General features: G+C 24.5%; 1 protein-coding gene across 3 annotated transcripts in view; it reads left to right on the plus strand.

The window, feature by feature from the left end:
- Window positions 1-12: 12 nt before the first annotated feature.
- LOC132916906 (unconventional myosin-XVIIIa-like) overlaps window positions 13-16016 on the plus strand; it is a 47261-nt gene continuing 31257 nt past the window's right edge. For all 3 annotated transcript variants that reach the window (XR_009660221.1, XR_009660222.1, XM_060977344.1), the window contains exons 1-5: window positions 13-428; window positions 8770-8873; window positions 9079-9311; window positions 9374-10054; window positions 10116-10184. Coding sequence is in view for 1 of the 3 variants with exons in the window: in XM_060977344.1 (XP_060833327.1) it covers window positions 9105-9311; window positions 9374-10054; window positions 10116-10184 (957 nt within the window). In the remaining 2 variants the exon portion in view is untranslated. The remainder of the gene's footprint in view (window positions 429-8769; window positions 8874-9078; window positions 9312-9373; window positions 10055-10115; window positions 10185-16016) is intronic.

Raw genomic sequence — 16016 nt, forward strand, 5'->3', positions numbered from 1 at the left:
CGACTCCTTCCAACTTCCAAGGCGGCCGAGTGTCGACCCGCGTACGTACGTGTGCAAACGCGCGCGTACACACACCACCGTCCGCCGCAATCACGGCACGAATTTTATTCGGATCATAATTACGAATACGTGATAACACTTCACGGTCCGGGGCGGTCCGAGTGTCCGACTGTTTTGTTTTTGTTTTCGTACTAGTGCAATTTTTGTTTTTTTTTGTTTTTATTTTTTTTTTTAATTATTTGTCTGTTTACATTACGCTAATTAATTTAAATATTTACACCTACTCGTTTTGTTTATATTAATATTATACACCGCACGTACACTGTATTCACTGTATAATAATATATTTTTACAATAATGTGTATAAGGGCTCGTTTAGTATACGGTCCCCGAAAGGATTTCACCACACCGCCTGCAGTAATATCCAAGTAAGTGTGTATTCGCTGGTATATTTTTACCGTACACGAATGCTGTGATACACACTACACCGGGTACATTCGGCTATAATGTATATGACGTGTATTACTTACAAATGTATAGGTAGCACATATTATAAATATATATTGTTATGTGATCTCGTCTTTTTCTAAGAACTATTACGTATAACTATAGAGTAGGTACTCGACGTTTTTTTTTTGCGTCGTTTTGCACATATTACGAGTAATGACTCAAGTGTCAACAATTTTATTTTTTATTACTGACAAAGTGTATATTTTTGCCCTACACCAATCTAAGTTTGTTTATATCCTTACTAAAATATATTGGGTGTCATTTTACCATTGATATTTTCATATAATATTTTAATATTTCTTCTTTATAAAACTATGTAGGTAAACATTTATTACCCCTACACTGTTTTAAAGTATTAAATTTTTTGTGACTACTTAGTCAGTTACATTTGTTCAAAAATTGTCACAGCTTTAAACAGATTAAGAAAATTAAAATACCTACCTATTATTTATAAATAGTAATTAATAATTATAATAAAAGTTAATAATATAATATGGCAATTGTCTATTTCTGAATAATTTTATAATTAAATTAAACATGCCATTATAAATAATGAACATGGGTAATGGTAATCAATTAGTTTAATTTAATTATTGTTAATGATATGTGTTATCAATAGCTCTAAAATGAATTATTAATATAGGTATAATAATATATATTTATTTTTTGTGATTAATTAAATATAAATTATTAACTATCAGGTTTATACGAGGGTTTACATATTATCTAAATGTATATATTAAACAAACATTCATACTATTACTTTTACATTTATTAAATATTTTAAAGATAGTGTTGTATTTAATACGTAAATTTTAATTAGTATTGTATTATTCAGACTAATTAAAAAAAAAAAATCAGTTAACCAATCTTATGTGGTTCTGATTAATAAAAATTGGTATTTTCACAATGCTTCAATGCTGCAAAATCTAAAGTATAATTTTTTATTTCAAACTTTCTCTATCCATATAGTTTTTAATATTCTTCTCCCAGAGGATGTTTTAAAATCTCAAAGTTTTAAGTATTGCCTTAGTTTCAGTTTCTTATGACAATACACTCCACACATTATTATTATTTTGGTATTAAGTTGACTGTTTTTGCATTGAATACATTTTTGCTTATTTTAATGTATGTCCTTGATTTTTTCATTGTACATTACTTTGCTTCATAAATACATAAAACATTTTACATTGAACTGTTTACAATTCTTGTTTTTGACTATTATGTCAAGAGTTCAGTAGCTTTTTGCTATTCATAATTTAGTAAATTTTAATTATTTTGTTTTTATTCTTGTTAATATTATTATAATCTTTACAATTATCTTCATTTTTTAAACGTTCCTTAATTCTTTTTTGCCTTTGGAATTTATTTTAAAGTTGTTAAGTACTTTTATTATTTATAATCTCATTTATAATTTACCAACTTATTTTTAAAAATAAAATATTATTTTTTTTGTAGTATTTTGTAATAAACAATAAATTGTAATATGTAATTATTGAGTGATCTATATTAAATTATATATAATTCAATATAAGCAACTGCTAAAAAAACTTATCATATATTTTTATGTAATAATGTTTATGGTAGGTATATATAACAAAATATGTATACATAACAAGTCATAAGTACGTAGATATTAGTAATAGGTATAAACATGTATATAAATAATTTAAGACATTTGTGCAAATTAAAAATAATTTAACAGCATTGTTTTCTAATGTTATGGCTTACTGTCATTATAAATCTATTATATTAATCCAATTATTTGTAATTTGTACACATATATTTGTATTTTAAGCAGCTTTAAACTTCTGATGTCTCTGATAAAATTTGAACTTTTATAGTCTCTTATGGCTATAATCATTATCAATTTTGATTAGTCTGTGGAACTTAAATTAAAAGTTTTTAAATTTTAAGTTTTAAGACATCTATGGCTACAAAGCTTTGAAAAGTGGTTATTTCAACACATGTTGGTTTGATTTCCATCTCTCAGTGTTATTTTGTGGACATTCCACGAGGAAGGTGGAAATATAGGAGGTATTCTTTGCAAATGCAAGAATCAGGCGGTTTCTTCTCGTCTGTTTTTTCTATTTACATAATAAAATAAATAAATATATAAAAAAAAGATCTTATGAATGAAGCGGGTATTTTTTTTTTACGTAATTTCATCTAACACTTTATTCAGGAGGAGACAAGCTAAGCTATCGATCATGCAACAATATACTTTTGAAACTCGTTATTTTTTTTATAAACAGATGCCACATTTTTGAATTTTTCACCAATGGTCAGATACCCTATTATTTTCATTAGATTAATTTACTTTATTTTGCTCAAATATAAATTAATTCGAACAAAAGATCGATATTCAAATCTATTTAATGCAGGTACATTTTATTGAATTCTATTTTGAACATCTCCGATGAATCATGTTTTTTATGCAAATTTCCACAGTATTATTGTAAGAAATTTAAGGTTTTCATTATTATTTTGAATCCCTTCCATTATTTACTCGCACTTTTAATACAAAATAATCAAAATGTTATAAAAGATATACCCATAAACGAAAAAATCGTCGAGAAAAGAATATAATATCTACTATAGGTACATACTTTTCAATTTTATTTCAAAATAATCAACACAATGAACTAGTGAACTAGGTACGTAAACAAAAAAATCCACATGGCATGTAACAATTACAATCATGTAGGTACACGATTTTCGAAAAGTCAACGATAAAAAATAGCATCTAGATTATTTGCAAAGGATAATGTCAAATGTTGATACTTTTTTTGGTAATTTTTTATTAATATGTATTACTATATACACGGTACACGACTGTGTGTTCAAAAACGATGGGAAATTGGTAAATTCCAATCATTTTAAATTTATATTTATATAGCTGTAATACATATACATAGCGATTTTAATATAAATTTAATTAAAGTTCGTCCGAGGCTTTTTTTATCTTTTTTTTTTAATTTCCAAAAATAAATACTAATATATTTTTTTATAATACGATTATATTTATATATTTAAAAAATAGTTACATTAAAATACTTAAATAAATTATCAGCAAATCTTAAAAGATCGTCATATATAATTGTTATTTATTTTCTAAATAAAAAATAATGTATAAGGGAATGTATGATCCTAGGCCTTTGACTGTTATGATTAGTATAAGATATTTGATGATATTTGTTAAGTTTTAAATGATAGGTTGATAGGTAGATTCAGTTTTAATTATCTTATTATACCTATACATATTACACAGTGAACTGACTGATGAACTAAGACATTTTTTATTTTTTCTTAGGTTAGAATCTATTTATTTAAAACTATGAAATAGGTAGTTGTAATAATATTATATTTTATTTGAAAACGATATCTTGTGTCACGTGTACCTATTATACAACGCTTCTGTTTTTTTTTCGTATTGTGTGTCCTACAAATTATGACAGCGTCTTCGTTGTTAATTCTACGAACATATTTCAGTTGAGCGTTGGTTAGTTCTTTCCGGTGGTCTTTTGTAATTAGTACCGTTACCTACCTATTTGGTACTAATATTTGTTCCTAGTTAAAAAAAATTCTGTAGATCATAATATTGAATTGTTGTGAAACTATAATGGACAAACATTTTCCTTTGTTTGAGCTTCTTAGCTATGTCTTCTTTATCATTTTATATTGAAATATAATAACTGTAACTATTGGTCGTTAACCATTATCAAAGATCAAAACATTTTTACTCATATCAGAGAAGTTGTGTAAAATTGAATTCAACACATTGTCTTTAACAATTCATAAGTTTAGAAGATTATAATAATTATTTTAAGTTGAATAAATATAGTATATTATTAATTATACTTGATTTTATTTTAAAACTTTTAGAATTACAATTTAAAAAGCCGATGACGACTGTAATAAAAACTATATACGTCGTTATTTTGATTACTTATAATAAATTATTTGTTTTCTCTTTGACCCCGGGTAACACTAATAAATGCAACATAGCAAATATACGTTCTGTGGAAATAATCGTGTGTAATTAGTTTTAATATTATAGCGAATTGACCTATTTCAAACTTAAAGGTTAAAAATATCTGTGTTTGTATGGTACGAGTTAAGGTTGTATCTATCTTAATTCGTATTTTGCATGTTAGTTTTTTACGATATTTCAATTTTTATGCAAATTATAAGTATATATATCGTAAATTTGTATACCTACGTAAGATATTGAGTACGAGATAATATGATATTATCTGTATACAGATAATGCTCTTAACTTAAAGGTTGATAATAGATCAATTAATTTTTTTATTAAAGTTAATAACAACATAAGAGGGGTTTTGCTGAACGCAATTTTGGTATGGGGTCTCTGTATACAAAGAAAACTAATAGTTTTCAGACTTTCTCTTAAGAAAGTAGAGTTGAGGTAATTTTTTTGGTTGTAAGTAACATGAGATCGAACTTAAAAATATTCATCTATATATAAAAGTAAGATCGTCCTGAAGAGATTATGTAAATCTTTTTATCCTCAGAATAAGTAGATGTCATTTATAGATTTATCAGACTGATGTTAGTTAGAAGACCTGACTGAATTGATGCTGGCTTGTTAGCGTTATTTTTTCGAACATTCATATCTGCCTAGACTCTTGAGTAATGCTTAAATTACAAACTATGAACTAAGATGATATACTTTGAATAATATCTTTGTTCATATTCTTAAGAAACAGATAAAGGTACTAGTTTAAAAAAGTCAAAGATTGAAATATCAACACGTTAAATTCACTTCATTATTATATTTTAGTTTTATAGTTACTTATTAAATAAATTATGTTTATGATTCTAATTATTATTGAAAATTAAAATATTCTAAGATAAAATCTTTGATTATATATTATGGTATCAATAAAAGTAAAAAAAAAAAATAATATAATCTTGATGATACGTGTTTGAAATAATAACAATGTGCACTGAAAATTATACTCGAGAAAACTAAAATTTGATTGAAAATTGAAATTGTATAAGCATTTTATGGCATATTTTGTAAAGTTTATTTCTTCCGGTCTGATAATCTTGATTTCTCAAATTGTTTTGTATCTGTATTCTGTGCTATAGACGATCGTTACGTTCACCGGTTCACCATGGATATAATGTTGACTTCTTTAGTTCTTTAAACTCAAGCCTAATGCTGCTAAAAATGTTATTTTCGTATATTATCTTGTATGTAAATACGAAATATTGTATAATATTAGTAATGTAATAATTGAAATGTGAAATATTTACGCCTATGGTGAAGAATTTTGAATTCTTATGTATAACATATTTTGTGTTTATATAACTAGCATATTATAATAAAATAAATCAGAAAAAATATGCATTTGTATGAAAGACCTTGCTTTAATTCATTATCAAAACTCATTGGAATTATTTTTTATTAAGTATAATATCTTCAATATTAATGTGAGTTAAGACAATGTATAATTATTAAAATCAATTCTTCATAAATATTCACCAAAATGTCAGCATGCTATTATTATTAGTTTGCTTAAGTTTTTAATTTTTTGATACTTCTTGGGCTATAAATAATTATATTAAAAATTAACATTGATACCAATTCAGTTATAAACTCATATGCAGGCACGTATACAGGGGGGTTTGGGGTTCAACCCCCCCTTTTTTTTATATACGTGCCTGCTCATATGGCTATTGTTCTTTAGATATAATCTATTGAATACCTACTATAATTTTTTTTAAATAGCTCAGTGATGTATTGAAATGCGATCACTAGGAAAGGGGTTAAACAAATTTTTTTTGTGAAGATCAGGGAATTGTTTTCTTTGTTCTCTAAAAACGATTTAAACACAATTTTATATATACAAGACGATTCTCTCATCCAGCAACACTCATTATTTCAAAATCTATTTATGTTTTTGAAAATATTTTTTTAACATAATTTCCAGTAAAATTAAAACAACATTTAAAATATAAAATATATTTTTTATTTCGTTATAGGTAATTGTTAAGGTTTTTTACTTTTTTGGATGACAAGATACATTTTTAAAATCATATTATAAAGTATAATATTTTTCGGGGTATTTCGATGTATAAAATCTAAATTAGGACGAGTAGTTTATGTGTTATAACTTATAGCTATTTAAAGTTTTGGTGAGTGAAGTGGAGAGGTACGAGAGGATACTATTCAAAAAGTTGTTCTACTACTCCGCTTATCTATACATTAAATACTTATAATTCATAAACTACTGGTCCGAATTTCGATTTTTATATATCAAAATATTCCAAAATATATTCTGCTTCAGAATATAAAATTGAAAATGTATGTTGTCCAATCTTTTATCAAAAATGTTTATAAATTTTGAACTGATGAGTGTTGTTTGAGAGATTCATCCAGTAAATATGTTTATAAGTTTATGTGAATTAAAATTTAAGTACTTGATAATTGTACACTTATTCGTCTCAAAGCTCTTTTAAAAAAATACTGTAAAATGTAAATTGTGTACAACTAATTTATTAATGAGTAAACAATAAATAGATTTACGATAAATTAAGTCGATAATTTATTGACGATAAGATATTACTTCAGCATATTAGTGCTATAGATTAAATGAAAATTGTATAGTTAAGGTAAAATTAATATTCTACAGCGACGATGTCAATAAATACCTACCTGAAATAATATTGAGTAATTACTCAATAATATTTAAAATAAATGGGTAGACTAAGAAAAAAAACCAATTTTTTAGAAAATATTAAATATGTGAAAATGATTATGCGAATCAATTAAATATGCACTTTCCTTCTAAAATTGACGAAAATATAAGAATACGCATTTAAAATTTTTGATTTTTAAACTTACCATCGTATAATTTAATTTTTAGCTCAATCTACTATCAATCGAGAGTATATAGAACAATATGTATTAACTCCAACATGTAAGCCCTAGTACTTTAGTAGGAAGTAATATTTTCATTTAAGATTTTGAGCGAAGTTATAATATATTGATAATATAGTGATTTGATTTTACTATGATATGTGTTTTTTCTCTTTTTGTGTAAACTTTTTATAATGCTTAGGTCTACCTTTGAGTGAGATTTCTAATAAATTATTGAGTGTTAGTATTTTTGTGATGTCAAAATTGATAACTCACAGTACTTTTCAAAATTATCGAAGGGAGGGGAATATATGAAGAAAAAACGGCAATTTTTGCGAAAAACTAGTTTTTGACAAAGTTGATTTACTCTAAAAAAGTTAATTGAAAATTTCTGATATAGTTATTATTACTGAAATTACAAAAAAACGCAATTTTACAAATATTTTTTATAACGTTTGAAGTTTAAATTTTGACGAAATTGAATATTCATGCATAAAATAACCTCATTAAAAAATTTTATTTAATATTTTATTTAAAGTTTTTTTGTTATAATATAAAACTTATTAATCATAAAAATGTGAAATATTATACTATTATACTAAATACCTAGATTAATTCAATTTACTGATGGAAAAAAATAAATTACCTATGTTAATATAAATAAATTATAAAATATCCTAAGAAATGCTGAAAGATAGTTTTATGATAAAATAATTTTTTATATGCATTAATTTATCATTGAATTCAAATTTTTAACACATCTATTATTGTAATCTATTCAATGGTTTATTATTCTAAACCTAGCATAAAGCAGTGACATTTAAAATAATTGATTTAATTCTTTCATAATGAAATATAATGTTTAATTTCATTTTTATGTAGGTACTAGAATAATTTATATTTTCCTTATTTAAATATTAAACAATATTTGTATTACGGTTTTGATGACATATTTATGAGCTTTATGCTTACTAATAAAGTATAAAATTGTATGAAATTTATTATTGGTGTTGGTAAATTTCAATTCCCATAAACATAAATTGAAATAATGCATAGTCCATATTGTATTTAATGATGTTAATTAAAAAACAATAACTAAAAAAAATAAAATAGTAATATTATGAAAATAAATAATAATATACTAATACTTATTACATATTTGTTCTAAATCCATGACTATTTATCTGATTTTATAATCACATTAAGTATTTAATAATTAACTAGTTAATTTTAAGTTATTATAAATTAATTAATTGACTTTTAAAAATTGGATTTTAGTATTGATGCAAAATATTTATAACATGATATGTACATAATATACAAAATAATAATAAATTTACTAGTTATAAATAAAACTATTTTTTTTTCAGAACAAAAATTCATGATTATTAAGCATAGTTGTATTACAAATGCACTTCATCTTGCCAGAATCTCAGTTCAACAATGACTTTCTTGAATAACAGAGAAGCTTAAGGTAAAAATTGTACTGTATAAAAAATAATAATTATATGCATGTCTTATAATATTTTATAAGACCCTATAATTGTTCTTTGTTTTTTCAACCTCAAAAGATGTATTTGTTATGTGATCTTGAATGTATAATAGTTTTATATATGATAAATGATTTATATTATAATGTCAAAAACTAAATTTTAGTGTTTTTATTATAACATTTTTAGTTCATGATATACCAGTATCAATCACAATGTTTAATTTTATGAAAAAAAGTTCTGGTTCCCACAATGTGGTGAATAATGGGAGCAGTTCTGGATATGGGTCACAGGGTTCAGCCAATAATCAAACTGAAGAAAAAGAGCAAAGAAAAAAAATGAAGAAAATGCGTAAAGAAAAGGAAAAAAAAGAAAAAGGCAGTTTTAGTATGTCCTCTGATGATTTGTTAAGATTGGATGAGGTGAGAAAAACATAATATTGTTTTAAAATAAGTATATATATTCTACCGTGTCATTTTTTTAGGTGAGAAAATCATTAAAACTACGAACAAGGCGTAAAGAGAAACAAAAGTTGCCTAGTGGAATTACTGCAGATTACAGTGCCAACTTTTTTGCTCCATTAAATCGTGATGAGACTGATGAAGCACTTCAAACCCCTCCTCTTCCACCTCGCAGAGGTATTCTTAAACCTCCACCAATCTTAGAACATGGACCATTACAGGATCTTGATTCAGATTCTCTTCTACAAACTAATACATTAAAAAATGAATTAATCGTGTATGAAAATGTTCCAAGAGTATCAAGTATTGATAGCCTCACAGATTCAACAACAAATAGCAGTTTTGCTACACCATTTAACCTTAGTCCTTCTGGCAATGATTATTTAACTGATGAGTTTGACGAAAACTTAAAACTTCCATATGTTCCAATTGTGAAGGTAGAGCCTCGAATATTGACCATTAATAGAAGAGCAGGACCTGGTAGTGATTTTGGGTTTTCGTTAAGACGTGGTCTTGTATCAGAAAATACAGCAAAAAGTTTGAAACCAGTGATTTTTGCTGAGCCGGGACAAGATAAAACACATTATACGGGACTTCTTCCTGGGGATAAATTAATAGAAGTAAATGGTAGTCCTGTTTCTGATAAAAATAGAGATGAAATTATTGATATGATTAAGTCATCAGAAACAAGCGTTACTGTTAAGGTAAATTAAATAAGAATTAACATTAGTTATTGTTATTATCAAATGTTTATATTACTTGTAGGTAGAGCCAGCTTTGGAGCTTTATGAATTAAGTCAAACATATTTAAGCAGTCAAAATGGAAACACTTTAGTAAGTAAACAGTTATTATTTATTATTATTTATAATTATTTAAAATAAACAATATACAATAGCTTCTTGGTAATCTGGACATTTTTTGTTTGACATGATGCTTTTAAGATTTTTTATTGTAGTTGTTTAAGCAAAAATTCTGAAAATAAAATATAGCCAGATTACTAAATGTACTGAATTATCGTACAACCAGATTACCGAGAGTCTACTGTATTATATTATATCACTAGAGTATAAGAAGTAATCTACTATTTTATTTTGGATTTTGCGTTATGAGTTTTGGGACTAAAATAAATTTAATAATACAAACTATAAATGTTTGTTGCACATTGGTTTTGAGCCATATATAATATAATAAGTTAATGGACACTAAAGGTAGTATTATGACATATTTTTAATGTTATATACAGATAGACATTAATACATTATACAGTATACACTTTATAATTGAGGCTATATTTTATCATAAATTATTTGGTAACCAGGAAAAAAAATTCTGGGCACCACAATCCCTCTTTACAGCAATACTTTCCAAGTAAAAAATGTATTTAAACAAATTTATTATAATATATATTTCAGTTTGTTATAATTTTCTTAATTCTTTTGTTTCGTTTCTTGATTAAGTGAACAAAAATTTGTTTGTTAAAAATTGTTTATGTGGGAAAGAACTTATTAGGCTAAATGAAAAACGATATTGCACAGACAAAATTCTTTTTTTTTAACGGTGAAAATTTGATTTCTTAACTGCGCCTGTAGCTTTTTCCAGATTCTTTCCCCTAATATGAATATTTTTTCCATATGATTTTGTAACTAAAATACAGCCATTAATGCTTCTAACATAGTATGTTACTCATAGTACTGACAAGTAGTAACTTGTCAGTTACTTTAAATTAGTATTTAAAAATTTAATATGATATTGTACATTTATGATTAAATTGTCTATATCAAACCCCTTAAAAATACTTAAGTATGGCGCTCGGCGCTAATGTAATTTTGTCCTAAAATATACATTATGTGAATGATCCTGTCTTACGGAAACAACCAATTTCTTTTTTAAAATTAATTTAGGGAAATATTCTACAGTCAACATTGAACCGTGTTTTTCAATATTTAAATTTCAAATTTCATGTTATATTTAAGACAATCAAAGCTTTATTTTACAAATTATTTTTTTGTTAGTGTTTGAAATAAGAAAATATATCATTGATATCTGTAAAAAGTCTTCCTCTATCAAATAAAAAAAACACAGTATTATAATCCAAAAATTCTACAAAGCCTGCAAGTTTTTCTCGTAAAGTCATTTTTGTTAATATAATTTAAAGTATCTCCTCCCCTCCTAAATATGTATCGTGCACTAAATAAATGAAAAATTATTATAATTAAGATGGAAAATATACCATAAAATATAATTTCTAAATTTTGTAGAATTAAGGACGATATGGAAAATTGTTGTTTATAAAATAGATATAAAATTGAATCTATCTAATTCATGTATTAGTTAATGTTGAATGATAAATATTATTTACTTTAGTCTATAGTTACTAGTATTTAAATATTATTTAAGAATCTGGTAGGTGTTTAGGATACATTTTTATAGTACTCTTTACAAAATTACAATATGTTTGTGTAAAAAAGGAGCAAGGTTTTTCTCTTAGTATTGTAGAATGCTCCTTAAATAGTATAGAAATCTTAACATTTAAAATTATGGTCTTTAGAATTGATTAAAATATTTATTTCTGTAAAAATAGCATACGGGTGTTAAAAAATTTAAATTTAAACTTTTATTATATCTTTAGAGTTTTAGACCAAGAAATTTATGAAATTCAAAAATATATTTGTAACCAACTAAAATTAATGATGACATAAGGCAATTTTAAAATGTTTTTATATGAACAGAAGAAATTTTTATTTTATGTTATCAAAATTGCCTATACTAACTCCTTTTAAAATTGTTACTACTAACTTCTCACCTTGTTTATTTATTATATTTTGAAGTTGTAAATTGACATACCCATTGCTTGTGTGTGAAAACAGTCGAAATATTTTGGTGGACCCCTTTAATATTGATTAAAATACATTGGGCATAGTCCTCCAATTATAAGTTATCTACATACAAATACAATTCATCAATGTATATTCAATATAGCCATTGACATATAAATAAATAATTATAAATTAGTCAATTGATTTAATCTTAATATTTTAAAATTATAATTGTGTATAGGAAATAATAATTTATATAATTGTAAAAAGTTTCAAGTCAAGAATTTTAACTTCAAATGCTTATAAAATAATGTTACCAGTGTATTTTTAATTTGTTATATGAAAAATTTAAGATTTAAATAAAAACATTTTTATCTACATTTAAAAAAAAAAAACAAAAAAGGTTTGAAAATTTTAATATTTAAAACTAGTTTTAACAACTTAAAGATTTCATTACATTTAGAAGACATTGTTATAAAAAATATGTGCTTCTAAGTAGGTACTAACTAGATTAAATTGTTTACTAGGACAAAATTAAAGTTGAAATTTAAAAAAAATTACTGTTTGAATAGTGTTGACAACAAATAAAATATTATAAAAAACTTATCATTGAATAATCAACACACATTCATTGTTTACTCAGAAGTTAGAAATTAGAAGAAACCGAGGAAGAAACTAAAAGTTTTATTTAAAAAAAGATTCCTATTAAAAAGGTTTTGTTTTATAATTGTAATTAAACTGTAATTAGCCTCAAGAGACCTGATTCTTTTACCAACAATTTATATAAGCATTTTTAGACCTGATATAAATTCAAAATAGTTTTGCGTTACTAATAGTCAATAGATATTTTAAATTTTAATCTATTTCTTATAAATTTACTCTATTAAATTTAGTTTGAATTTTTCTGATAAAAAATTTAAAAATTAAATAATAATGTGTATAATAGTAAATGAAAAAATGTTCAATTTAAATTTTAAACCATTTATCAAATGCTAATATTATAATAATACCTTATAAATTATAATACACACAATATACACTATAAATATAACTTTATATATTTTGATCCACACAAAGAAATAAATATTTAACAATGTTTGTTTTGGTGGACACGTGACATTATGGTAGGCATTGAAAAATATTTCAAGGTTGTAGAATTTGCTATAGTATGCATTCTTTGAATAGTTTTTAGTTTTCTATTGATCATTATGTTATATTAATAATATGTATTAAGATGAATAATATAGATTATTAACGGTTACTAAAATTTAAATGTAAATTATTTTGATTCAATAAAGATTGAAAATGTCAATATAATATAATAGTTCTTTATTCAAGTTAATACAATAATAACTTCTCTTTTATTCACTTTTGATGAAACAATTTTAGATAATAATATATTCTGGACCGAGATTAGACAACTTCTTGTTGATTTTTATTCTATAGTGAAAAATATAAAACGCATCATATTTTTTAAATAATATTTTAAGCAAAGATGGCATTTAAAAAATGTTACAAAGCTAATTAACTATTTTGTTATTTTTTGCACTAATTACGGAAAGTATAACTTTAAACTCTATATATTGAGACTTAAATTTTTTACCAAATATTTAAATTAACGTCGTAGGATATACATGGTATAGTTTCAGATTTTTTGTGCTATTCACACTTTGAATTTTTAGATTTATGCTAAGAGATGAATATATTGATTTTACGATGATATGTGTTTTTAATTTTTAATTTTTGTGTGTCGTCATTGTTCGAGGCAGTAAAAATGTTTTAATTGTCAACTTAGTAGTTGATGTATGATAGTAAATTGGACCGGGTTGATACTTTGGAGTTAAAATTCCCAGTATCGTTTTAAAAATATTCAGTAAAAATAAATTAAAGAATAACGGGAACTTCTACGTTTTTCTATATATACCTATAATAATATAGATTTTTGATTTTGTAGCTTTTTAGAATATTATAATTTATAACGTTTATATAGGCAATTTATTTATAGTTAGATAAAGTTGAGTATACAGGCTATTTAACATTTTTCAACTTTTCAATAAATAATACGAGATAAATTATAATTAATAAAAACATGAATTAGAAATAAGATAAAAAAGATATAATGTAATGTATGAATTTAAATGCGTCATTTATATATCTTTACTATTTAAGATAATCAGTTTAACACTTCAATTGTTTATTTAACTTTTTAGTATTTACAAATATATAATAATATAATATACCGATAAGTGTTAAAGATATCGATATATAATCTGAATAATTAATGTAATATCTTCAAATTATTATCTATTGGATTGCGTTAGTCATCATAATAAATTATATTATACAATAGTGGTGTATTTGTTGACTGTGAACTCCAAAGTAAATCGTAACATGTTACTGTGGTAAAAATGTATGTATATTAAAATCTTATAAAATATGCAATAAAGTTCCTAAATATTTTGTCCGAAAAGATCATGTCCATAATATAATCAAACTATAAGAGCTAATATCCCCCCCTATTTTTTCTTCTTAAACATAAATATTCGACAATAAAAATAATTAAAAATAATTTGTATGTGTCTTGTTATAATTGAATAAAAAAATTAATTCAATAATAACATAACCTCAGTTATTTGGACTTTTAACTAGTAATTAGTATTGCTATATGTCCGGTGCACAATAATATGATAAATTAAAAAAGTTTTCCTATAAGAAACTAAAATATTTGTTACAAACTATTTATTGTGATCACACCACTATTATTAAATTTTTGCTAAAGGTTTTATTTGTATATTATAAACTCAAATAAGTAAAAAAAAATTAACATTATAGCCAATTATAATTAATTCTAAATAATGGTCAGACGTTAGAGGTGTCCTTTAGTTTGGATAACCTGTGATTAATGGAGGTAACATAATAGGTGACTGATTTCTTACCTTTGCAAGCCGCCCTCGGATCATATAATTTTTGGAAAATAGACAATACATTTTTTCAAACTACGTGTAATGAATAAGTATACAAGATTCGTTTTGTTTTATAATACTCGTTTCATCGCAGAAAATTACAAACTTGCGAAAGAGATTTTGTCGAAACTCTAAAATTGTTGAAAACGGTTTGAATGGTTTAACACTGTTTTCCATTAAAATGATCAGTATACTTCAGTCTATAGTGACCAACTGAAATTATCGTGTTTACCCATTTGCCAGTCATGTTAAGTCGAAATTCAACTACACCATATCGTATAAAGTTTTGTATATGTAATGATATGTATAGGTTTAAAATGTCGTTATTTATATAAATTGAATACATTCATATTATAGTATATTTAATTCTACTTCCACGGTATAGTGGAAATCCGGCTTAAACCATGTATGTAGGTATGACAATTGACTCAACAATGGATTTATATACCATGGTATTATGTCAGCCGCTTTGACCGTGGTCTACATTACATACGGTGTTCACAAGCTATAGTAGATACCCACGGAGTTTTTTCCATCGGCTTGTCTCACTTACCACACTTTTTCTCCGCGCCCTCTTGTCGTTTAACTCTCAGACTAACTGTTTTCGTAATCGTCATTCGTTCATTAAGATTATTGATGTGAAGTAGGACGAAATTTTAATTTTAATTTTCAAAAAAAACCGTATAAAAATAATAAATAATAAATAAATTCATTGTTCAATTAATAGGTATAGTAAGTTATACTCGTATTATAGTAGGCTAATAAAAATGAATTTATAATTTGAAGAAAAGCTAGGATAGTAGGATATCATTAAATAATATTTATAATAATAATAAATGTAAATATATTTAAACCTTTATAAAAAGGTGTCATCTATCCCCTCTCC

The sequence above is a fragment of the Rhopalosiphum padi genome, chromosome 1 (assembly GCF_020882245.1).
Source record: "Rhopalosiphum padi isolate XX-2018 chromosome 1, ASM2088224v1, whole genome shotgun sequence".
NCBI lineage: Eukaryota > Metazoa > Arthropoda > Insecta > Hemiptera > Aphididae > Rhopalosiphum > Rhopalosiphum padi.